The sequence below is a fragment of the Polypterus senegalus genome, chromosome 4 (assembly GCF_016835505.1).
Source record: "Polypterus senegalus isolate Bchr_013 chromosome 4, ASM1683550v1, whole genome shotgun sequence".
Taxonomy (NCBI): Eukaryota; Metazoa; Chordata; class Cladistia; order Polypteriformes; family Polypteridae; genus Polypterus; species Polypterus senegalus.
In genome coordinates, this window is record NC_053157.1 from 48,981,294 (window position 1) to 49,008,796 (window position 27,503).

General features: G+C 38.2%; 1 protein-coding gene across 1 annotated transcript in view; it reads right to left on the reverse strand.

The window, feature by feature from the left end:
* Positions 1-20,200: 20,200 nt before the first annotated feature.
* LOC120528700 (solute carrier family 28 member 3-like) overlaps positions 20,201-27,503 on the reverse strand; it is a 50,872-nt gene continuing 43,569 nt past the window's right edge. Inside the window, exons 14-16 of the mRNA XM_039752856.1 lie at positions 25,849-25,975; positions 25,119-25,240; positions 20,201-21,632 (exon numbers count right to left, since the gene is read on the reverse strand). Of these exons, the coding sequence (XP_039608790.1) occupies positions 25,120-25,240; positions 25,849-25,975 (248 nt within the window). The 3' untranslated portion in view covers positions 20,201-21,632; position 25,119. The remainder of the gene's footprint in view (positions 21,633-25,118; positions 25,241-25,848; positions 25,976-27,503) is intronic.

Consider the following 27,503-nt stretch of genomic DNA (forward strand, 5'->3'; position numbering starts at 1 on the left):
CTCGCTATGGCCCAACGTCCCCTCGCTAAGCCGCGATCATTTATTTAAAACGAATGGCTTTTGCACAATGAGCTGTGGACCCGCTACACCACACGACGAGACGTGATTTTCTCGGAAGTTCTTGGAAGACACTTAAAAGACCCGCGAAACGCAAACAATATCAAATAAGAGCACGGCCAGCAAAACATTCAGTCGTGTAAAGGCACGTAGCGCACACAGATCCTGTGCTCTCAGCACATATAAGGACAATAGATTCTAGATGTAACGTCAACGACTAAGCAAAGAAGAAAGAGCAGCGCGGAGAAAAGAGACCCAAAAGCGTTGGAGAGAAAAAAAGGCAGATAAGAGATTATGAAAGCAGTGGAATTTGAAAGGCTCAAACAAGCGATGGCGCGATACACATGCAGAGAAAGGTAAAGAATATGAAAGCAGTAAAATATGAAAGTATTGTAGCGTCCCAGCCAGGTTGAAGCCTTTTTTGTTTTAAGTGACTGTTAGGTCCGATTGAGGGATGGCGGAGTACAGCACGGAAGACTGATTGCGGGGTATTGATTGATTTTGTAATCGAGACCCAGGGGATGAGGGGTTGGAGAGGGTGCTAGAAAGTTGTGTTTGGGGTTACGAAGTCGGCGATTGTTGTGACACTTTATTACGTCAGTCGCTACAGTATCAAAAAAAGTAGTAAAGATCGCATTAGTGCAAACAAAAGGAAATTAATCATCAGGACCAGGTGTAATTGAAAAAATAGCAGGACAAAGTGAGGTCAGAAATAAAAGGCAAAGAGCAGAAAACAAAGTATTTTCTCCTTTGCATCATTCAATGCACAAAATGTAGATTTACATAATAATGGACCATACGCTATAAGAATCTGTGGTCCCGCAACAGTTAGAGCAACAACAAGTTTAATTTCAAAGAAAACACAATTCAGTCAGGTGTATATTTATGATCATAGTGAAGTGATGCAAATTTTAAGAGGCGATAAGAAAGGTAATGTATATATTCTGCGAATAACATTAGACACCAAAGGAGATCTTGATATGCCATTCGTATTAAAATGTTTACAGTTTCCTGTGAGAATAGCTTTTGCTATGACAATTAACAAATCACAGGGACAAACATTAGAAAAAGTTGGATTATTTATTAGAGAAACAGAAACAGTATTCACTCACGGGCAGTTATACGTTGCGTTGTCACAATGTGTTTCCAAAAACGAAATCAAAATTCAATGCGATCTTGAAGAAAAGGTAATTCCAAATATTGTTTTTACTGAAGCTTTAAAGTAAAAGTGCAAATAATGAAATTGAAACAATTTCAAAGAAAAAAAAAGCTTTTAAAATTTCATATCCGATTAACCAAACACAGGAGCCCCCTAGTTTGCTAAAATATTATTTTACAAACCATTTCTGGAAAAATCTTCTTTTGAACGGCTGTAGCCACTATGGTTGATTCATAGTGTTAGGGTTCTGACGTCACTAGCGACTCATCTACGCACTGCAGCGAATGTGGCCACATGCTGGTGTGGAATGTCACAGTAGATAGATAGCTAGCTAGATAGAACTTAATTTTCCTCAGGGTGAAATTTGGCTTATTATAGAAGCTTTTAAATAAATAAATACATACATACAGTGGATGAAATAATCATTCAACGCGTCAACATTTTTCTCATTAAACATATTTCCAATGCAGCTATGTACATGAAATTTAGACCAGCTATTGGTATTAACTCAATAAAATGACACAGCCAAAGTAATCATAACATTCTAACCCATAAAAAATGTGCAAAAAAGCAGAATGACACAAGAAAAAAGTATTGGTAGCACTTTAGTTTAGAGATGAAAAACCTATTACTGATCCGTTAGAAGTGCAATTAGGACCAGAGCAAGCATCTGTTATGGACTTGTTATATAAGAGTAACTAAGTAATAGATGCATTTTTGTAGTACTTAAGCTAAAGTGGTACCAAAGTATTGAATACACTGAAATGTATTTAATACTTGGTAGAGATGCCTTTGTTTGCAATGACAACTTTAGGAAGCTTTCTGTACAAAGAATCTAGTCTCTGATAGTGTTCAGGCTTTTAATGACCTCTTAGGCACAGCCATCAGCAGTGTGTCTGTTTGTGGAGGGAATGTTGACCGCATTGAGAGGTTTACTTATCTCAGCAGTGACATTCATGTCTCTGGTGACTGTTCCTATGAAATCAGTAGATGGAGTGGGAGAGCATGGGGGTCATGAGGTTGCTGGAAAGAGGTGTGTAGCACTCTTGATATCTGCACAAGTCTTTACAGTCTTGGTGCTTCCCCCTGTTTCGATATATGGTTGGGAGACATGGACGCTATCTAATGACCTGAGAGAAAGACTGGACTCCTTCAGTACTTTTTCTCTTTGGAGAATCCTTGGGTACTGCTGGTTTGACTTTGTGTTGAAGATCGAAGCGGATGGACCAGGCCAAAAGGACATCCAAGTAACACCTGGCTGTGGCAGACAGATGGTCATTTCCGGAGGGCTGGACTGGACCACATGTCTGCCTTGGGGGTTGCCCTCCGGGATCTTGAGCTGTTTCATCATTTGGTGGGTGCGTCAATGTGCTGTACCAGTGCATGATCTCTAACCTGACCTGACAGTGTTCAGGTGATATTTTGGCCCATTCTTATACACACACAATCTTTAGAACTTAAAGATTCCAGGGATCCTGCTTATGAATCTTGATCTTCAGTTCCTTTCACAAATATTTTATTGGGTTTAAGTCCAGTGAATGACCAATTCCGAAACCTTTATTTTCTTCCTCTAGAACCACTTGAGATTCTCCTCCGCAGTATATTTAGGAGTGTAGTCCTGCTGGAAGGTCCATCCACATCTGATCCTCATCATCCTGATAGATGGCAACAGATTCTTCTCAACAAATTCCCAGTAAATGGTTCAATTTATCTTTTCTTCGATACTGTGATGCTTTCACCTCCTAACTTTACTTTACTGTAGGCATGGTACTTTTAGGTTCATATGTAGAGCTATTTCTTCTGCAAACATGCGGCAATGTATTTTTGGTGAAAAGTTTGATTTTTGACTTGTCTGACCACACTACATTCTCCCAGTAATCTACAGGCTTCTCCAAATGTTGAGTAGCAAATTTCAAATGAGCTTCAACATACCTTTTCCTCAGTAATGGGAGTCTTCTGGGGTGATCACAGACAGAGACCATGACAGTGGAGAGTATTACCTATTGTTTTCTCAGTGTTAGTGTGTCAGAGAGAGGATGTGCAGCATTGTTCATAATTTCACATAGTTTTGTTTTAATTTTCTCCTTCGCTACGACTTCCAGTAAACATTTTCTTCATTTACAAACTATTACAAGTATGATAAGAACCTCAGTTTTTCTGGTTTTTGGAAGAGTCAGACTGGTGATGTTAATCTGCAATATTTTGAAACAGCTATGTATTTGAAAGTTGTTTTTGAGTAAGTCTTGATTTTTGTGCCTGTATTTAATTCTATACATGTTTGTACTCATATTAATAGTGTCTTATTTCCTATTTGAAATACAGTTTAAATGAAATTATCATAAATATGAACTCCCCTTCATTGTTTTTAGTTTTGTCTACAAATGTCTAAAAATATTCTGTATATAACTTTTCAGTATATCAATAAAAAATAAAGTCTCCCCCAGCCTTAGAATTAACACATGTGTTCCTTATAGGTAAAATGTCATATTTTTTTAAAATATAAATCCAGGTCAACTATTATAATACTTCTAAATTTAGAAAACCAAATTTTCTGTGTTTGGCTATTCCCTGCCTGATTGGCATCAAAGTGTATGAGCAGTAATTTTCTTAACTTTAACAAGGAAAAAAAACTTAATTGGATGCATGAGAAAAACATGGATTTGATGAAAAAACTTGGTGATTCAGCTTTGAATCCAGAACTAAAGAACTTAAGTGTCCTCAGTAATCCCCAACTAAACGTCTACATTACCCAGGTAGCATTTAAAAATCATAACACAGCTTTAACCTTTTCTACAAACAGTGAGAAACTGACACATGCCTTAGTTTTTAGCCAGCTAGATTACAGTAATGCACTTTTTCCAGGATCTCCAGAGAAGGTTATAAACGGGCTACAGCTTGTTCAAAGTGTGGCAGCAAGGGTTCTAAACAAAAAGTGAGTATATAACCACTAGTTATGAGTGAAACAGTCAAGTTTCGTTCTGCATACAGTTTAGCAAAACTGACACTAAAATTAGTTTGAAAATACTTAAATGTGAAACTTACTAAAAAGATGATTTTTCAGGGTTTTAAAATTTCTATGGGGTGGGAAACAAGAAATATTGTGATTGCAGCGAGTTACTTAACTGAATCTATATAGATATAACATAAAAGATGATACCCCTCCCTAGTGATATGGTGGTAAGAAGTCATGTAGGAGAAATAACTTAACTTTGTTTAAGCCAGTGACAAGACCCGGTCTAGGAGTGGGGGCCCAAGGAGTGTAGTCTTCCATCCATTCGTTGGCTTCAAAGGTGTGCCAGGGCAATGCATACGGACAGTGACACCCACCTCCAGGGAGAAAGAGACCATTTCAACAGAGAGGCGCCAGGTCCAGTGAGAGAGGGCAGACTCATGAGAAGACTGAGTGAAGCTACTGGACAGAAAGCAAGACATCTGGAAACAAGCATTCGGCGAACAGAGTGTTTCAGTGGGACAATTGAAAGATTAATTATTCTGATAACACACCGCCCAACTTGAACTTCACACCACCAAAGGTTGTTTTATGTTTTAACTGACTTTTAGAGTGTGAACTGTGTGCTCTCTTTTCAAAAGGTTTTCACTCCTGATATTTTAGACTCTTATCTATTGTTATCGTCCTGGTGTATTTTATATTGTCAAGTGTAATATAAGTTACTGTTTTTCTCTTGAAATTGCTGCTGTGTGTTTGATCGTGTGTTTCCTCACCACCCACTTTAAAGAAACCTGTTCCCTGACTCTTAATAAAATAGATCACCTGTAAGTGTGACCAGACACCTGTCACATAATGACAGGCAGACATGCACAGATTTAAAGCATGTAAATGCTTTCTAAACACACCCACATAACTGGAAACTGGTGTTGTAAAAGTTACACAAGATTGCCATGCCCACAACATATAAAACCTCACAAAACAGACTTCATATACATACTAGATACACTGCCATATGCTAAATGCACCGAAATAGGAAAATATATTGTTTGTGATTAAAAACTCAGATACATGACAGTTTTGGCTAGTTGTTTGATTTTCTCATCTATTGCACTCTTACCTTGATGAAGACTTTCACCACGGCACATTCTTATTTTGTTTTTTTTTGCCATTGGATTCTTTTTGCCTAACTTTTTGATCTCCTTTGTTAGTCATTATTACAGACCAGAGTACACCCCAACCAATTCTCTTTGTCCTTCCACTGCAAGTATTGCAGGATGTGCTCTTTATATAAATCAAGTGTTGTGACTCGGGAGTCTCAAAAGACCATGATCTCCAAAATATTTTCAAAAATTGCCCTTGGGGGATTACTGTTGTGAGATATGACCGGCCATTCATCCCGGCAATACTCCCAGGCTGCCAGATGAAGCCCTTCTTGCAGCATAGAGGTGCCCCGAATCCAGCAGGGACCATGGAATTTTAATTTACAGCCTTGCTGGATACCAAGGGGGGCGCCAGGAATCGCTGCAGGGAGGCCCAGGGATTTATATTTCCCATATAGCCCGGAAGTATTTCCAAGTCACGGGAACGGAAGAAATTATATACTTCCAGGCTAAAGAAAAAGAGAAGTTTTTACCTCACCCGGAAGTGCTGGATAATCACATGGACTGAGGACTCAGAAGCACATCCGGGTTGAGGACTATAAAGGACTGTGGGAGATCCCAGACAATTGAGCTGAGTTGGGAGGCAGGGTGGCTAAGCGTCTGGGAGTGGAGGATTGGATTATTATTTATTTATTGAGTATTTGGGAGTGGAGGGTGCTTTGTGCACTTTTTTTATAATAATAAATATTATTATTGGACTTTTACAAAAGACGACATTAATGTGTGCATTAAACAGCATCTGAACTTAAAATGAAATACAGCCTCCATCTAATTAAAAGAATGTGCATTTGCAGTTGGATTAATCAAATGCTTTATAATCCTTGTTGGCCTGTAATGATTAAAGACGAGATCTATAAATGGTTTGTTTCATTTTCTCACATTTTTAATTTTGCCTTTTCAGATGATTATTTCTCCATTTGTCATTTTTTATGATATATACTACTTTGACGTGATGTTTATATCAGTAGTAACTTTAAGTTTGGGATTGGGATTGTGCTTTATCAGTTTTTTATAAACAAAAGTTCTTCATCAAGGAATACACAGTCGATACCACAACATCAAGGAGTGAATGTACGGTAATATTTTAGCTTCTGCAAATTGAAATCACTGGCAATGTTAAGGTTTTGGCCAAGAAACAAGCTAAATAAAATTAAATGATTGTAGTACAGTAATCCCTCCTCGATCGCGGGGGTTGCGTTCCAGAACCCCCTGCGATAGATGAAAATCCGCAAAGTAGAAACCATGTTTGTATGGTTATTTTTATATATTTTAAGCCCTTATAAATTCTCCCACACTGTTAACATTATTAGAGCCCTCTAGACATGAAATAACACCCTTTAGTCAAAGGTTTAAACTGTGCTCCATGACAAGACAGAGATGACAGTTCTTTCTCACAATTAAAAGAATGCAAACATATCTTCTCTTCAAAGGAGCGCAGTCAGGAGCAGAGAATGTCAGAGAGAGGGAGTGAGATAAAAGCAAACAATCAAAAAATCAATACGTGCAGAAAGCGGCATTTTGTAGAGGAGCGTCCGTATCCTCTAGGCAAACAGCCTCTGTGCAAACAGCCCCTCTGCTCACACCCCTTCCGTCAGGCGCAGAGAATGTCAGAGAGGGTGAGAGAGAGAGAAAAGCAAACAATCAAGCACCGCACGGGAAGCATAATTTATATCACTGAGGAGTTTTAGTTAATATGTAATACATGCTCTGATTGGGTAGCTTCAAAGCCATCCGCCAATAGCGTCCCTTGTATGAAATCACCTGAACACACAAACTGAGGAAGCATGTACTTTAAATTAAAAGACCCATTGTCCGCAGAAATCCGCGAACCAGCGAAAAATCCATGATATATATTTAGATATGCTTACATTTAAAATCCACGATAGAGTGAAGCCGCGAAAGTCGAAGCGAGATATAGCGAGGGATTACTGTACATCTATAAATTTCAGGGCATTTAAAAAGTTCATGTTATTTATGCATTTTTATAATCCATTTCCAAGGTCATGGGGAGCTGGAACTCTTCCTGAAAACACAAAGTACAAAGCAGGAAGATGAAAATTCAAAACTCTGTGAACCTTGTTGGCAGACAAGTCAAAACAGTCCAAGTGTGTTAGGGGTGTATGTCTGTTGTTCCAATTGCTGGGCTGGCATGCCATTCAGGACTGGTTCCTATTTGAAATCACTGTTTCTAACTGTATACTGTAAATTTATATTTTAGACTGGCGGTTTCCCCCTGCTTGCTTTGCTCACCAACCCCCCTGTTTGCTTTGCTCGCCAGCCACTTTGCGTTTCTGCCTCTTGTGTTGTAAAGAGGGGTGCTGAACACACCCCAAGGAGATGCGGTTGCTCCTCCAAAACCCTCTCTTAAACGGTGATACAAAGGGAGACAAATAGTTTTGTTTTACCTCCTCTTTGCTCAATCAGCTGCTATTTTGCTGCTGCTGCAGTGCCACGTGATCTGCATCTCGTGTGGTGCTTCAAACACTTAAAAGCCTGTACAGCAGCTATCTTTATCATCTACTCTTTGTCTTTTATTTACAGCCGCGGGTGTGGTTAAATCTCTTGGTACAAAGTTTTGTCTCACGGGACATGAGTTCTTAATATTTATAATTTAAAAGCAAAATAAGAATCTGAAAATCTAACAACATCAGATTAAAGTTCGATAAATTCTGAAAAGAATGATACAAAACATATATATATATATATATATATATATAGGTTTTAAAATAAGCCAGATTTAAAGCGTGACAAAAAGTCACATAAAAACATCACATAAAATCATTGCACTTTTAGGCTTATGATTTTATATATAGAGAGTAGATAGGATCTGTGAATCCTTCATATTAACAAGTAATTTTACTATCATGTCAGTATGCTGCACTACACAGAGAAGAATAACCGATCTACTAACATTTTATAAGTGCTATGAAGACCAAAAGAAGCCTTTGTTAAGGCTTTGCTACTTAAGAATAAATGAGTAACAGATGCATTTTTGCAGTACTGAAACTAAAATGTTGCTGAAATAATAAATATTTATATATAAATCACCCGAGTTGAATAGACATCAGATGTCAATGAATAATTGTTTTGCTAAAACAACATTTTTGTTGTATTTCATGAAGCACATAAAGCAAAGACATTTGATGTCACTCATGAGCAACCAACAAAAAAGCTGCATTGGAAAGAAACAGTTTGTCCTTAGATCAGTTGCTGCAATTTTCATTGCAGATATTTAAAGAGGACAGAAGATTGCTGGGGATGAGAGATATTCTTGGGATGTAAATCGATTTGACCTGTTCAATCTCCTGCTACTGTACCAGCCTCTATTGTGTGACTGTGAAGAGCGTTAACATTTAATGTATGGTTTGAAATGGTTGCTTCACTGTTCTTGGCTTTCAAAATCTTGCATTAGACACCTTCTTCTGGCACCAGCAGATCTTTAATTTAAATTGGTTATCTTTGTAGAAGGGTTAGACAATGTTTGACAATGAATTTAAAAAGTAAATAGATGAGGCAAAATATACTGACTTTAGTCCATAAAATGTGAAAGGCTGAATCCAACCCTCAAGAAAAATGTTTAACTTTTAACATCTAGAGTTCACTCAGAAGGCAGTGTTTCTGATGGCAGTGTTAGCTCGGTGGAAATATGTTCTTTTATATTGCGGTGTTTTTTAATAAACCTGTATTTACATAATTATAAATTATAACGGCGATATCCCTCTTTTCGGTGATAGGCGGCGACAATGTCACAGAAAAGACAGAATATACTTAGCTTGTTTAATGCGGCTTACGTTGCTATAAAAACAGGGAAGACCAGCGAATTTCATCTGTGAACCGTGGGGATTTGGTCGTGCAGAAATTGCTTTTTTCTGTCACAACGGAGGTGGCGTTGGAGTCTATTGCTTCCACTCACTCAGGTCCTCAAAGCTTGGCAAGGTTCCAGCTTCTTTTATATTGTGTCCACACGACCAAATCCCCCAGTACATTGACAAACAAGGTAGACAAACTTGAGCTAAGCATCAGACAGTCAGATCATATAACACTTAGGCCTTTTAGGGCTGACAACAGCTGTTCCTGTCTGTCTTTATGCTTTGCTTGGCCCAGCAATTCTGAAAGCTGACACTGTGCTAAAGCTGGCTCAGCTCTTCATGGCATGTTACACAGAAAAAGAATGAAAAATACATTTAAAGACATCTAAAACAGATACAGTGACACAATTCTTAATATTATAACAAACTTATTATAACAGGCAGTACTGAGGTAATGTGTACATTGCTTTTTAAATTGACCTACCTTTATTTCATTCCTAAACATTTGTGAAAATCTGTTTGTATGCAACCTTTATTTGATACTGAAACCACCACTGCCACCAGGTTCCCTGGCCCAGCAGACTAGGGACAGAAAAAAGTAGTCTACTGTGTACTGTGACAGAGAATAAGATGAATATATGTGCAAAATTTCATATAAATCGGGTGAGCCGTTCTTGAATGATACCTGGACATACAGACAAAATTTTTTCACTTTGTTGAAATCCATGCATGGTAAAGTCTGATTAAATATTTGAATTCTGCAAGAAAAATACTGTAAGATTCACCTACAGTATATGGATTCATGTAACAATTAAAAGTTACACTTTGTTATCAGTATATAGACATTCTCTTTCCTTTTAGTTTTCTTTCCTTATCAGCATCATATTGTGTATTTTAGAGAGGGGCTCCTGTTTGTTGCAATATTATTAATTTATTTTTATTTGGTTTTTGAGCTTCTGTAAATAGCCAAATTTCCCCCAGGGACAAGTAAGTGCTATCTATCTATCTATCTATCTATCTATCTATCTATCTATCTATCTATCTATCTATCTATCTATCTGTCTGTCTGTCTGTCTGTCTGTCTGTCTGTCTGTCTGTCTGTGTCTAAATGTCACAATCACAAGAGTCTTCCATAGACTGAAAACAGAATTGGTTGAAGATATTTGAAATATGATGTTATAAAATATAGGGGCAACAAAAAGGGCATCTCTGCTTTGAATATGTCCTATATTAGTTTATGAACTATGATATATAGAAAATGCCTTTTTCCTAAATATTTTTTCATAACCAAGTATTGGTCTAAACATCTATTTTATGGGATTAGATTTTTTTCAAAGAAATGAAAAAAATAAGTTTGATACATGATTCTGTCTTCTCAATATGAAATCATTTATTTAAAATACATATTGAAATTTGAAGCGCACAGGGAGCCTGGAGTAGCCAAACCTGGGTGAGGCAGCAGTCAGTCACAGGAGATATTCATACATAAAGCCGCCAGTAAACCTTATGTGCTGTTATTTGCAATGTGTGAGGAAAACCAGACCACCTGGACAAAAACACACAGGAGTATATGGAAATTTGAACCAGGTGTGCTGGCCATTATGTGTTTTATCATGTGATGTCATAACAGCCATTTTCCCTGGGGACATGACTGAGATTGTCTTCTTTTCTGATTACTTTGGAACCACAGATACAGTATGATGTTTGGAGGTTTACCCCGTTTATAATTTAGCATGTTTGGGGACATGTTGGTGAAGGGAACAGAGAAGACGAGGAGATAATGGGTAAGTATGGTGTCAAGGAGAGGAATGAAGAAGGTCAGATGAAAGTGGACTTTGCCAAAAGGATGGACATGGCTGTGGTGAATATGTATTTTAAGAAGAGGGAGGAACATAGGGTGACATTCAAGAGTGGCGGAAGATGCACACAGGTAGATTACATCCTATGCAGAAGAGTCAATCTGAAGGAGACTGAAGACTGCAAAGTGTTGACAGGGGAAATTGTAGTTAAGCAGAATAGGATGGTGGTGTGTAGGATGACATTGGAGATCAAGAAGAGGAAGAGAGTGAGGGCAGAGCCAAGGATCAAATGATGGAAGTTGAAAAAGGAAGATTGCAAGGTTGAGTTTAGGGAGGAGGTGAGACAGGCACTGGGTGGCAGTAAAGAGTTACCAGACAGTTGGGCAAATACAGCAGATGTAGTAAGGGTGACAGCAAGAAGGGTGATTGGCGTGGCATCTGGAAAGAGGAAGAAGAAAAAGGAAACCTGGTGGTGGAATGGGGAAATACAAGAGAGTATACAGAGGAAGAGGATGGTGAAGAAGAAATGTCCGAGAGATGCAGAAAATAGACGTGGTGAAGAAAGAGGTGGCGAAGGCTAAAGAAAAGACATATGATAAGCTGTATGAGAGGTTAGACACTAAGAAGGGAGAAAAGGACCTGTACCGATTGGCTACACAGAGGGACCGAGCTGGGAAAGATGCGTAGCAGGTTAGGGTGATAAAGGATAAAGATGGAAATGTGCTCACAAGCGAGGAGAGTGTGTTGAGCAGATGGAAAGAGTACTTTGAGAGGTTGATGAATGAAGAGAACGAGAGAGAGAGAATGTTGGATGATGTGAAGGTAGTGAATCAGGAAGTACAACGGATTAGCAAGGAGGAAGTAAGGACAGCTTTGAAGAGGATGAAAAATGGAAAGGCTGTTGGTCTAAATGACAAACCTGTGCAAGCATGTAGGTGTTTAGGAGAGATGGCAGTGGAGTTTTTAACCAGATTGTTTAATGGAATCTTGGAAAGTGAGACGATGCCTGAGGAGTGGAGAAGAAGTGTACTGATGCCGGTTTTTAAGAATAAAGGGGATGTGCAGAGCTGTAGTAACTACAAGGGGATAAAATTCATGAGCCACAGCATGAAGTTATGGGAAAGAGTACTGGAAGCTAGGTTAAGAAGTGAGGTGATGATTAGTGAGCAGCAGTATGGTTTCATGCCAAAGAACACCACAGATGCGATGTTTACTCTGAGGATATTGATGGAGAAGTAGAGAATGCCAGAAGGAGTTACATTGTGTCTTTGTGGACCTGGAGAAAGCATGTGAAAGGTTGCCTTGAGAGTAGTTGCATGAGGAAGTTGGGAGTGGCAGAGAAGTACGTAAGAGTTGTACAGAATATTACGAGGGAAGTGTGACCGTGGTGAGGTCTGTGGTAGGAGTGACTGATGCATTCAAGGTGGAGGTTGGATTACATCAGTAATCGGGTCTGAGCCCTTTCTTATTTGCAATGGTGATGGACAGGCTGACAGATGAGATTAGACAGGAGTCCCTGTGGATTGTGATGTTTACTGATGACATTGTGATCTGTAGCGATAGTAGGGAGCAGGTTGAGGAGACCCTGGAGAGGGGGAGATATGCTCTACAGAGGAGAGGAATGAAGGTCAGTAGGAACAAGACAGAATACGTGTGTGTGAATGAGAGGGAGGTCAGTGGAATGGTGAGGATGCGAGGAGTTTACTGTAAATACTTGGGATCAACAGTACAGAGTAATGGGGAATGTGAAAGAGAGGTGAAAAAGAGAGTGTAGGCAGGGTGGAATGGGTGGAGAAGAGTGTCAGGAATAGTTTGTGACAGACGGTTATCAGCAAAAGTGAAAGGGAAGGTCTACAGGACGGTAGTGAGACCAGCTATGTTATATGGGTTGGAGATGGTGGCACTGTGACCAGAAAGCAGGAGACAGAGCTGGAGGTAGCAGAGTTAAAGATGCTAAGATTAGCACTGGGAGTGACGGGGATGGATAGGATTAGGAACAAGTACATTAGAGGGTCAGCTCAAGTTGGGAGGTTCGGGAGACAAAGTCAGAGAGGTGAGATTGCTTTGGTTTGGACATGTGCAGAAGAGAGATGCTGAGTATATTGGGAGAAGGATGTGAAGAATAGAACTGCCAGGTAAGAGGAAAAGAGGAAAGCCTTAGAGAAGGTTTATGGATGTGGTGAGTGAGGACATGCAGATGATGGGTGTAACAGAACAAGACGTTGAGGACAGGAAGATATGGAAAAAGATGATCCGCTGTGGCAACACACAATGGGAACAGCCGAGAGAAGAAGAAGAAGGGCAAGCTTTACTTGCACTTGTTTGAATTATTTTTTTTTTTTAAGCACTGCAGTATTATTGTGCCCATTATAAGACAATTTCTTTAGGCATGTGGATATATATGGCTATGCAGGACCTAGAGAGCAGAGCAAATCCTTTCTACCTAATCCATAAGTTCCTAGCATTTTTCATTCTAGTGCTAGTGGCACATTTAGTGTTCTGAAAATAATTTGATTGTTTGTCCAGAAAATTATAGCATTAGTTGAATTGACTCTAGTGGTGTGTGTGTGTGTGTGTATGTGTTCAACCTACCATAGACTGGCGCTCTGTCCAGGGTGTTTTCCTGTTTTGAGCCCTATGCTCACTGGGATAGGCTCTGGACCCCCACAATGTTGCTCAGGATAAGCAGGCTTAGAAAATGATATGGTATGGTAATAACAATTTAAACTAATGAATAAATATACCCTTTTAATAATTGCATAGTATAAAGTTTATGTTTGCTATGCATTTCACATAATTCACATATTTCATGAACTAATATGAGTATTTATTATGCTGTATATTACCAGGAATATTTAATAATCATACTCTCTTTTTAATGTAATGGCAACAGTATTCTTTCCCAATAATAAAAAGATGTAAATGAAAATACACTTCTTTTTGAAGCCAATTACACTAAGTACCAACTGCTGGAAGCAGTGCTATCTTTCGATTATTCTGTCGAATGTCTGGACTAAGGATAAAAATAGTATAGCAATGTTAGCAATGGTAGACTGAGTGAATGCATTTAGAAGTAAAACCTCCAGTCATTTTTAAATGTTGGAACATCATAGGGAACTTGTGCAGAAACACTTGAATGCATTTTAGAAGAAATCAATAGCAGTCAGCAGTCCTTAGTGGCTGTAAATACTACTAATTGCTTTAATGGTACCATAATGGATGTTAATGGTATAAAATGACTACTGTATAAAATGATTTTTTTAACAACTTTTTTAAACCTCACTGTTATCTAGATAAAACCACTATGCTTTTGTACCTAGGAGTTCCAATATGTATATTTCATTAGTGTTTATTGGTTTTGAAGGAAAATTTAATTTTTTTCAGCAAGCTGTATTACAATCCATTCATTATTACAATATTCATGTACTAACCAGGGTGGGAAGTGGCACTACATGCATGGCAGAAATGACAACACATCCACACAGTAACTGTGTGACATGAATAATGACATGAATAAAAACTATATAAATACTTGAAAGAATTCCCCTGTCTGGAACCAAATATATTGTAAGTCTCAAAAAATAACAATTTTGAAAGCAGGCTACAGCAGGACAAATATGGCCAATGCAAAATCCTATGAACAGCATATAGTGAGACGGTGTCCAGAGAATTTGTAAAATAAAAGAATCAGGAGGTGAAAGCACAGTGAGGTGTAGGCAAAATCTAAGATGAAGACCAGAAAATTGGTGTTAAATAGAAGAATCAGAGTCCTAAAAGCAAAGCAAGCATCCTAACAATAAAGTCTTCTTGGGACCTTTAGCCTCCTCTAACCATAGAAAGAAATTAAACTATAGAGAGTTGTTCAATTTAAAGAGATGATAGTTAGGATATGTGGGACCTTATCTTAAATACAGACCATTTGCTGACATCAAATGACATTTTGCCACCTGATGATATGAATGGCAATAGACGTTGATACTGTACACAATAGTGGCGGCACCCATGGCTAGCAACATTCCAAGATAATGTTACGGTTGCATAGACTGCTGACATAAATAGGGAGAAGGGGGGTACAGGACCAGGAAATCGAGGCAAAGTCAGAGAAAGGTCAAAAGATAGCAGTTGTCAGGAACTGGGAGTTTAAAAAGAAACAAGTACTAAACCCAAATGTAACGAAAAGAATCATAATCAGACATCAAAGTTCATTGTGAAGAATCCAATAACCCATGGTAAATCATTTGCTGTTTTTCAAAAACTTGGATATTTGACTATGCTGGTGAGCTGGTTAAATACTGGCACCCTGACATCATACTTATACAACTTCCTGTTGTTCAGCCCTAGAAACCTGTCATTGCATCCCAGCAACTGAAAATGAAAATGTCATCTCAGAACAAAGATGTCATCACTGCAATACCGTAAATGATAAACAATTGAATATTACAAACTGAAATTAATAGGTATGAACCAAACAAAATTAAAATTATAAACTCAATAACACTTTAATCTCGAAATGTCCACTTTAACCTCGTAGTTTACTTTATCATTAAAGTAGACCGTTGGAAACATCATCTTAAAACCGACCAAGTTGTTAATCGCTATGTGCTTCTGGGGCTTCCTTCTGAACTGACAGCAGCAATCGCCACACAGAACACATTACATTTATGATATTCCAGCTCTCTGCGCATTTAGAATCCTTAGATTTATACTTGATATCACTTTCATGATGAAATGCATTAGTGTGTATGTTACATTTTACAGATAAATCGTTAACTTCATTTAAATACTGTTAATCATGACAAATGTGGCATAGTGGCAGAGCGGCAGCGCTGCTACCTCGCAGGGAATCACGTTCCTTGTGTTCTCTGCCTGGTGTTTTCAAGTGTTTTCGGTGGGTTTCCACAGTGTGCTGTGGTTTCCTTACAAAGACATGAAGGGTTGGGGATTTGGTGACGTTAAAATGACGCTAGTGTATGTGTATGCTTGTGTTCAACTAAGGATGATATGATGCCCCGTCCAGGGATTGTTTCTGTCTCGCGCCCGATACGTGCTGGAAGGGGTACATCCCTGGATTGATGGATGTAATCATTAAACATCCTTTTCAGAAATATTGGGGCAAGGTTTCCTCTGAATTTAATGAATGTTTCAGGCAATTCACAACACAACGAAGCTGAACATTTTCTCACTCTAATATCTTGCACGGCCATCTAGTGGAATCTTCCAGGTTTACATAAAGTATGCACACAAGTATAAACAGTACAATGCTTGTGTAGCAGTAGCGTCCGCTGGAGCACGTGTCGCGTGACGCATAAACCCGGCCTAAGGAGGCAAAGAACATAAAAACAGAAACAGGTCAAAACCAGCAGATCAAAGAAAACTGCCCTTAACAACCATTACGTGTCCTAACAATGGGCATCCAAAATCGTTGCAAATATGCGGCAAACAAAATGGCAACTGAGACAGGCCAAAAATTAATCTGTAATGCAAACAGACTGGAACCGCAGAATATAAAAGGCAGAAATTCAGTCACGGGCTCCAAAACACATACATACTAAATAAAATTGACACACAGTTGCCTGTAAAAAAATAAAAAAATAAATTATTCCTAACAGGTCACACGCATCCCCACAGCAGTTTTTTTCCCCTACACAAAAGAAATAGCAACAGCACTTTCACTTCTAGGGTGGCACGGTGGCGCAGTGGCAGCACTGCTGCCTCGCAGTTAGGAGACCCGGGTTCACTTCCCGGGTCCTCCCTGCGTGGAGTTTGCATGTTCTCCCCGTGTCTGCGTGGGTTTCCTCCGGCGCTCGGTTTCCTCCCACAATCCAAAGACGTGCCGGTTAGGTGGATTGGCGATTCTAAATTGGGCTTGGTGTGTGGGTGTGTTTGTGTGTGTCCTGCGGTGGGTTGCCACCCTGCCCAGGATTGGTTCCTGCCTTGTGCCCTGTGTTGGCTGGGATTGGCTCCAGCAGACCCCCGTGACCCTATTCGGATTCAGTGGGTTAGAAAATGGATGGATGGATGGACTTTCACTTCTCATTGCTTTCAGGTGGATAATTGTTTTATCACTGTTTTAGTTGGGAGTTTATGGGATATAATTTTCCTTATTGAACATATGCCTGGATGAAATTAATAAAAAAGAATTTTGATAAAATGATCAAGAGATTGAGTCGTAAACCAGAAATGGGCCATTATTCAAAACTGAGAAATCAAAGAATCAACATGTCAACCCTGTTTGCTAAACAAGAATCTAAGTCAAATAAAGTATAAAGAGAAACTTTAGGAACCAAAAAGAGCAAAAACAATACCATGATAGACCTTTTAAGCTATTTAGGCACTAACAAGGATGAAATGGCTACTGAATTTCCAGGTTGTAAAGAGCTGTCCAGAAACAGGCCTCCCCAGCATCCAACGAAATGACCCCTAGCAACAGAACCACGAGGTGGCAACCTCAAAAACAAATGATGCCATCATATGAATAAATCATAACTTTAACAAAAACTAACATACCTCAAAATAATAAGTTCTATTGTACATGAAATGTGCATTAGAGCTTGAATAAAAATGTATTTTGAACACAAAAAAGCTTCATAATGTATCGTGTTTTAATCATCCATCCATCCATCCATCCATCCTCTTCTGCTTATCCGAGGTCGGGTCGCGGGGGCAGCAGCTTAAGCAGAGAGGCCCAGACTTCCCTCTCCCCGGCCACTTCATCCAGCTCTTCCGGGAGAATCCCAAGGCATTCCCAGGCCAGCCAGGAGACATAGTCCCTCCAGCATGTCCTGGGTCTTCCCCGGGGCCTCCTTCCGGTTGGACGTGCCCGAAACACTTCACCAGGGAGGCGTCCAGGAGGCATCCTGATCAGATGCCCGAGCCACCTCATCTGACTCCTCTCGATGTGGAGGAGCAGCGGCTCTACTCTGAGCTCCTCCCGGATGACTGAGCTTCTCACCCTATCTTTAAGGGAAAGCCCAGACACCCTGCGGAGGAAACTCATTTCAGTCGCTTGTATTCGCGATCTCGTTCTTTCGGTCACTACCCATAGCTCATGACCATAGGTGAGGGTAGGAACGTAGATCGACTGGTAAATTGTTTTAATAATAGAAGTTTAAAAAAATGTTTTTCATTAGAGTGTCATGTCTATTTCATGCTCTTTAGTAACTACAGTAGTACTCAGTAGCAGGCACTTACATCTGGCTAGAGAGGAGCCCATTGATGAAACAAGCTCTCATGGACTCAATGTTAAGGTCATCATCTTTGTCTTCTTCCAATGGGTTTAGTTGAGCTGCTGAGGATTTTCTATGGCATTCTTTTTTTTCTTTTTTCCTTTTCATTGTAATTCTGTTGCTACCTACATCTGGGCTCTTCTTTGTGTCTTTTACATTTTTATTGTTATACTTCTCCTTGCCACTGAGTTGTGACATTCACATACAGTAGTTGACTACAGAATTTGCAGTGTCTTTTAGTTCTTTTAGGATGAATTTGGATGGTGGCTTATTCGTAGGAGGAAATATAATCAAAGGAAAAATTGGAGGGACAAGTTATATTCATTGGCAAGTGTTCTTGAATTAAAAAAAAAAAAATTTTCAGCCTCAGTATGTGGCAACCTGGCCAGGATAAAGAATGGATTGTTTCCTGGAGAGGTGGCCATAACAGGTGGACTGGGTAAACAGGCATACCAGGAGTAGTTCATATGGTAGTGTTCCTCAGGGCTGAATCCGTTTATAACACCCACAGGGTGGCATGGGAGTTGGACTGTGGAAATGCAGCCCTGTTGGGATCTTTGGGTACCGCCAGAATGTGCTGCTGGGAGAGGACTGCTCTGGTTTCTACATGAAGTGGTGCCCCCTTGTGGTTATTCTGGTGTAGTTGGCAGGGTCCTAGAAATAATCAATATAACCACAAAGGGGTGCCAGGGAGCTCCAAACTACAGACATAATAATGCCCAAACACAATTCCAGTTCAAATAAATTATACTTATTCATCTCCAGCACCTTCTTTATACAATCACCAGCCACATTACACAAATATAAATCCTCTCTTTTCACCAACAGCCCGCTGCCTCCCTACTCTGACTCTCTGAACTGGACTGAGGACTTTCTTTTGACTCTAACCGCTTCCAGTGTCATGCCCAGGTTATCCAGAGCACTTCCGGGTCATGTGGAAACAAGCGCAGTCCTCCCTCAGCAGCGCAGCGCAGTCCTCCCTCAGCAGCGCCCTCTGATGTCACCCAAAGACTTTGACAGGGTTGTGTTTCCAGAGGCCAACTCCCATGCCACCCTGCCATTCTTCTTCACTTATCATTCTCCCAATTTACTTTCTGATTTTAATTATGTATTTTCACTATATTTGGATGCTACATGCTTTCAAAGAGGTTAATATTATATGACATGAATTAGCAGCATGTTAACTGAATAAATGCTGAAAACCGAATGAATAGCAAATATAGGAATTCATTTGGGGGCGGCACGGTGGTGCAGTGGTAGCGCTGCTGCCTCGCATTTAGGAGATCCGGCTTCGCTTCCCGGGTCCTCCCTGCATGGAGTTTGCATGTTCTCCCCGTGTCTGCGTGGGTTTCCTCCGGGCGCTCCGGTTTCCTCCCACAATCCAAAGACATGCAGGTTAGGTGGATTGGCGATTCTAAATTGGCCCAAGTGTGCTTGGTGTGTGGGTGTGTTTGTGTGTGTCCTGCGGTGGGTTTGGGATTGGTTCCTGCCTTGTGCCCTGTGTTGGCTGGGATTGGCTCCAGCAGACCCCCGTGACCCTGTATTCGGATTCAGCGGGTTAGAAGATGGATGGATGGAATTCATTTGTTTTATTTTTCATTCATTAAACTAGAGCCCTAACCTGACAGGTTTTTTTAATTACTGATAAATCAAACTAATCAGATGAATCAGTTCACTTAAACAGTTAAATTCAAAGGACTGAATAAATAAAGTGAATCAGAATGCTTATTACTAACATATAGACAAGAATGATGACAAAACAATAGATTTGCATTTTATGAGGAAATACATAATAATTACTTTTTAACCATGCTATGTTTGATTTTTTAAAATTTATACTGACTTCATATTGGTGTTGTGCTTGTTATTTAGTTCAAGCTTTACTTGCACTCTTTCCATGTGTTAGATATTGAAAGCGTTGTAATTTCTCATATTCTGTTATTTGTGTACATCTGTTGAACCTTTTGTAATTACCACAGAACACAAGTTTTATTTAAAAGCATTATGTATATTAAATACTGTACAAAGTCCCAGGTCATTACCAATTTTAATTTAACAAATCCAACATTTTAATAGAAAACATTTTTACATTACATGTTTTTACACCAATTATTTAAGCTTCTGTTAAATTTTAAAGACACACAATCAATTATAAACAACGGTCATTTTAAATGTTGGTGGCATTTTTGTCTTGCAATAATAAAATGCATTTTAAATATTGGTACTGTAGTTCTGAAAGGTAAGAAATATCATTTTACAGTAGTACTATAACACAATAAGAATTTTCTTGAGAATAGGTTGCCCAAATCGGGGACATCAACAAGATGAAGCACGTCAACTAAAAATAACATGGAAGGACAAGGAACATTGAGAACCACACTGGCAGTAGGAGAGGTTCTGTACTTGTCTTTGTGGGAATACAGGATCCACTGGTTTGGGGGGGATGGAGGGGCTGTAGTTCTGGACAAATATTCGATATCGAGGAATGGCAAAAGGTGAGTAAGATACTAATTGGTATAGAAACATGTAATGTTTTCATGGATATGTTACAGGGTAGGCCAATTAGCAGGTGCTAAAGATGCTTGATTTTCAGGCAAGTTGTTGGCAGATGTAGTAGGTGGAATCAAAGGTTTCCCTTTTGTAAATGTTGGTCCCTTCATTAGAATGTGCATCGTGGAGACTTAGCCCTTTAAGGCCATATGGGTGGACAGACACTGGGGGGCACTATGGGGAGCTTTAGTCTGGGGTTCCTTTTGAAATCCAGGGATCCTTCTACCCTAAGAATGGTTCCAGATGAGTTTGAACTGAATTTAAAGGGGTCTCATTAAGATTTAGTTGAATCTGGGCCCGGGAGAAGAGATGAGTAAAGGTTTATTTGTCTGTGTGTAATTTGTCAGAACTTTGAAGGTACACAAGTTGGATAGCCAGCCAACCTTAAAGACATGTATCAAACCCCACATAACTGGGTTTGGAGAGGCATAGGATTTTTTTTATTTCATTTCTTTTTATTTATTGTTCACTGCATTTTTAACTTTATTAATAATGGCATAACTTAAGAAAATGTCTTCCTCCTTGTCATTGTCTTGGGTATGGTTGGTTCCACAAGTGCCTCTACCTCTTATAATATACATACTATAGAAACAATTCCACACATAATATACTTATTATAGAAAATAAATGCATACTTATAGTGTAAAATGGCATTGCATATTTTAGTTCAACTGTACACATACACTTTACAAAATGCTATGAATTGTGATTGACTGGTAAATCACTCAACAACAGTTTTTTTGGAATGCTGAGTCTTCTTCCTGTAGACTTGAGATGTTGAAGGTACTGGACATGCATGGTGGTTCCTCAAAGTACAAAACATATGGAGGCATAACTTTCCAAGCTAAGGCATGTAATTTTACTTATTTAATGGAAGCTTGTTAGCAAATGGCCACATGAATCCAGTGATCATAAAAAAGAACTGTAAGAAAAATGGAGAAAAGTATAAGGTCATGACACTATGCATATTACTGAGTAAAAAGGAAGACAAAATAAATAATAAAATATCACTTTCAATACTATATAACTGTCAGTGTTTAAGCAGTTTTGTCTTGTTTCTTTTTAATTCATGATACAATTCAGGGCATTCTATACCACACTTTGTGAGTTCTGTCATTGTAGCATGTGATGTCAAGCTGGTCATTATTACAATTTCAATTTTTTTCACCCCTTGACTAATTCTGAATTTTTAAATTTTTATTGCATTTTTCTGATGGCTTTGTCATTATTTATATTTTTGAACATATACATTAATTTGTGATTATTTTTGTTAAGTTTACAGCCTTGATTTATAGTTCTAAAATTAATTTATTGTATTTTTGATGTTAATGCAGAAAGATGTATTTCTGTTTTTTGTTCTCTAACCTCCATTTTGGGAATGACTTCACGCCCACAAACATAGTGTATAAAATAACACACAGTTACATATAAAATGGTACTATATTTAACTCTACTGAACACGTTTGTGGGTACAATAAAGAAAGTGTTGTCTTTTATGTATATATTGTTTGGTTCATTTGTTTTAACTTTTCATTGCAGTCAATGATCTTTATGATTTTTTCTTCTCTTGACTTCTTGAGGTCTGTTCCAGACATAGATTAGATAATCTTAGATCATAAAGCAAATCTCTGCTCACTATAACACAGTTTTACACCAGCAGATTAGTCAGCGCCAGAATACCAGATTTCATTCAGCACACACAGTCCTGGATAGGTCAATCTGGATTAACACATTCACTGCATTATTTAGAAGCCCTTATAAGTCAAGCACTGATCGGCCGATCAACCACACACTATAAGTCTGAGAAACAGAGAGTAACTACCTTCATGCTAGCAGAGCAAGTGCTGGTAGTAGTGCATGATATTATCATACATAAAAGATGAGCAATACAGCAGCAGCAGCTGCCAAAGAAAGGCAGATGGCGTGGAGGATAACACTGATTTAGAGTGTTTAATGTGTAAAATAGTCAATCACTGAAATCTACATAAACTATGTGTAGTATATGTTTGTATTGTTCAAAATGTACCCCATGACATTACCATTCATAAAACACTATGTTCTGAAATAAGCAGTGTTTTGCTTTTCTGCAATAATATGATATATCAAAAAGTGGTGTTAAGTGTTCCACATAGGAGAGGTTATGAATGGTATCCAGCCTTTAGTAAATATTTTATTGCAATTACATGCTTAAACAAACCAAGTATGAATTACTTTTTTCATGTACAAATTTGCAAAAAAAGACTTTAAACAGCACCTACACTTTGTATGGTAACTTTCCCTGTTCAAACTTAATTCTGCTTTCTGAAGCAGACGTCTGGTTTTATGACCTTTGGCTTGTTTCTTGCCTCTTTTGTGCTCATTTAGTTATTTAATCTCTTCAATGTTGCTCTGAGATTATCACAATTTTTAGAATGACTTGTCAATCAATTGATGTTTGGTCTTCATTGACTTTCAAAGTAAAGATGTGTTGTTAAATAGCAAGGTATTTTTCCTTTTACTTAATTTAAGGTATAGTGATTTTTTTAACTCTCCGTCTGGATAAAGACTTGTGTCTTGTTTGATTTTATTTTATTTGATATTATTAGGTTCTTGTCCAGTTTAACTGAATTTGCCTCCCTGACAACCTCTTTGACAAATTAGTAAATAAAAGAAAATCCCTCTTTTCCCTCTTTCTCACTATTTATCCATCCATCCATTATCCAACCCGCTATATCCTAACTACAGGGTCACGGGGGTCTGCTGGAGCCAATCCCAGCCAACACAGGGCGCAAGGCAGGAAACAAACCCTGGGCAGGGCACCAGCCCACTGTAAATCACTATTTATAATCTATTAAAGTGTTTTTGTTTAATGACTTCTGTAGTTTTCATTAGTAAATGACCGTCATGACAAGAAGAGAAGCCGGACAATGGATGAAGTTAAATAAGGAAGTCTTTTCATCAATTGAAAAACTGCTTCTATTCACAATGCTTCTTTTTATTGTATGATTAACTGATCGTATCTTTTCAGAACCTTGTGTTATACTTTGCCCATTTATGAAGTACTGTCACTTAGATCACTAGTACCATGACTTGGTAGGCATGCAATAATATTTTTTAGAAGACCAGATATTTGTCTCAATTTGGCAAAGACAGGGAAACAAAGGAAAGAACAGCATATGATACAGAAATACAAAAAATATTCTATATCTGGCAAAGAAAAAGGAGCAAGAGTTGAAAGCCATTAAGCAAGGCCTGCAAAGGTATACTTTGCTCATCAGGGTTTGAAGTTAGAGTAAGTAACTGTGAACAAATTGTGTTGTGTATGATGTGCAAGGCTCTGACAAAGAAAAATATTGCTAATAAAAGTAGTTGAACTGAAACCTTAAACTTAAGAAGTTTGAATGCAAAGAACTGATAATCTTACATTGCCCTCGTGTCATCTTTTTTAAGGAAAACTAGAGCTGTGACTGTTGTGTTAATCGCTTCACAATTACAGAAGACAATAAAACACAAAATTGAGAAGAACTTGACAATAAACAATACACCTTAGATGGGACTTGGGCCACCCTGGGAACACCAGCAGTCAGTTGTCCTGGATTTACTTCCACCTGTGTCGTCATGCAGGTAAAAAGATTTGATGCAACAACACAGATCTGGGGGCCAAATCTTTGAAGATAGTAACATATGCTACACATATTTTCTAGGAAAATCTGAATCTGTGCTTATTAATGTTTCTTTAAAGACTGTAGTTTGTTCCATAAAAAAACACCACAGAAGGGAATAACATCTGTTAAAACATGGATCCCTAGTATATGCATATTTACACCATGGTTAATTTCTTAATCGTAGGTTTATTTTGGCTTTAATTTGATATTAACTCAACTTTTTGCTTAACAATGCTATGTAATGAGGCTAAAGGATTGTCATTGCCTAACTATAGTCCGGGATGCAATATATACTGTAGTGGAACAAAATTTTATTCCATTGATAAATCTGTATGAATTAGAAATACAATAATCTACATATCTGCGGTGGGCTGGCGCCCTGCCCGGGGTTTGTTTCCTGTCTTGCGCCCTGTGTTGGCTGGGATTGGCTCCAGCAGACGCCCGCGACTCTGTAGTTAGGATATAGTGGGTTAGATAATGGATGGATAATCTACATATAGAAGTCCATTAAGAATGAGTATTTGCTCAACAATGTTGTTCGGGTTTCTCATAAATGCTGTCTTTTAAAATGTTTCCATTCTTTAGAAGGATGTGATATTTTGGATTAGGTTAATATATGACCTGACCTAAGGAACCTGTGGTGAAAGGTAATAACATATTACTATTTAAAGGACTCTAAAATATCTTGTGATTAACAGATCAAGAGTTACGATGCTTTTTTCAAAGTTAGATAGAGAAGTTGGTTTATTAGTCATGTACTTTACCTCAAATAGTGACCAAGCTGCAGTTAAACAGTAGAGAGTCAATTACTGTGCAGCATCCTCTGAGCGAAGTTAATGTGTATGAACCATTAAAAACAATCTGACTTGAATTAGTTGAAAAGGCGCTGTAATGAAAAACACAATTAAAACAGTGATAAATTGCAAAGACTGCTTCTCTATTTGTGTCTGTTTGGTTAAAGTGGAAAATTAACATTTGGCACCTGCTCAGGACTTACTTTTTTGGTCTACACATTTACAGCCATACCATAGACTCACTTCTTTTCTGGTTCATTAAGAAATTGCACTCATGCTGTTTGTCAATGACACCTATGATGATTTATACTGTATACTGTATATACTGTAATGCTTTAGTTGCCTCACATTTTTATGCAATCTTTTTGTTCAACCCACTGAATTAAAGCCGAAAGTCTACACTTCAACTGCATTTGAGTTGTTTCATTTAAAATTCATTATGGTAATGTACAGAACCAAAATTAGAAAAAAGTTGTCTCTGTCCAAATATTTCTGGACCTAACTGTAAACCCAGGATACTGGATTTATGAGGCGGCAAGGCTGTCCACCGCACCATTCATACTCATAGCATGTTAATCCCGTTTAGAAGACACCCCAGCTATAAATTAAGCCATGAATTCAAGGGCTGTGATATAGACTAAAAACTTGATTGCTTAGTTAAAAATCAGCAAAATAATGGATAATGTAATATGTCACATACCTTTCAAAGAGAACTGTGCAGCATTTAGCAAGATCTGTTGTGTTGATTATTGAGCTTAAGTTAGAATTAAAAGTATTGTCGAGTACAAATGGACATGTTAATGCTTCTTCAGGTATGTAGAGCATTCCTAGAACAAAAAAAGAAGTTAAGAAATAATCTGGTGTTAAAATATTTTAGTTGAAAGTTGGGTGCTGTAATTTCACACATTGATTTTACATTGTTATCTCAAATTTTGAATTTGTAATAATCAAATTACAAATTCTTCAACTCAGTGTACAAAGCTTTGCAAAACACACTAAATGAACTGAATATTAGGAAAAGTATTTATTACATTTAAAAAATTTTCAGTTTCTAACTGTAAGGCTAAATTTGCTCAGAACTGACATATTACTGTTATGTCTTATCAAATATGAAGCGAAAAAACCAACATAACAAATTTAATGATTGAATTTATTAAGTTAAATAAATAAGTAAATGAAAGAATACAAAACAAAAATACCTAATTTCAACAAAAACAAAACCAAAAAGTTAAGAATATCAAGAAGGCATTAAATATTGAACAAAGGTACAAAACAGAAATAAAGAGACTAGAAGTTAATGACACAAAGGATAAAATGTAATATTTAAAGCTTAATGTGTGTTGATAGACACATTGAATCTATCTCCACCAAATTTTACACGGATTACCATTTGTGCAGGGCAAGATCATTAGAACATTAGAACAATCTAGACGAGAACAGGCCATTCAGCCCAACAAAGCTCGCCAGTCCTATCCACTTGTTTCCTCCAAGAAAACATCAAGTCGAGTTTTGAAAGTCCCTAACGTCTTACTGTCTACCACACTACTTGGTAGCTTATTCCAAGTGTCTATCGTTCTTTGTGTAAAGAAAACTTCCTAATGTTTGTGCGAAATTTACCCTTAACAAGTTTCCAACTGTGTCCCCGTGTTCTTGATGAACTCATTTTAAAATACAAGTCTCGATCCACTGTACTAATTCCCTTTAGAATTTTAAACACTTCAATCATGTCACCTCTTAATCTTCTTTTGCTTAAACTGTAAAGGCTCAGCTCTTTTAATCTTTCCTCATAATTCAACCCCTGTAGTCCTGGAATCAGCCTAGTGCTCTTCTCTGGACCTTTTCTAGTGCTGCTATGTCCTTTTTGTAGCCTGGAGACCAAAACTGCACACAGTACTCAAGATGAGGCCTCACCAGTGCATTATAAAGGTTGAGCATAACCTCCTTGGACTTGTACTCCACAGATCGTGCTATATAACCTAACATTCTGTTAGCCTTCTTATTGGCTTCTGAACACTGTTGGGAAGTTGATAGCTTTGAGTCCACTATGACTCCTAAATCCTTCTCATAAGATGTACTCTTGATTGTCCGACCGCCCATTGTGTATTCAAACCTAATATTTTTACTTCCTATGTGTAATACTTTACATTTACTGACATTAAATTTCATCTGCCACAAATCTGCCCAAGCCTGTATGCTATCCAAGTCCTTCTGTAATGATATAACGGATTCCAAATTATCTGCTAATCCACCTATCTTGGTATCATCTGCAAACTTAACCAGCTTGTTACTTATATTCCTATCTAAATCATTTATATATATTAAAAATAGCAGCGGCCCTAGCACTGACCCCTGTGG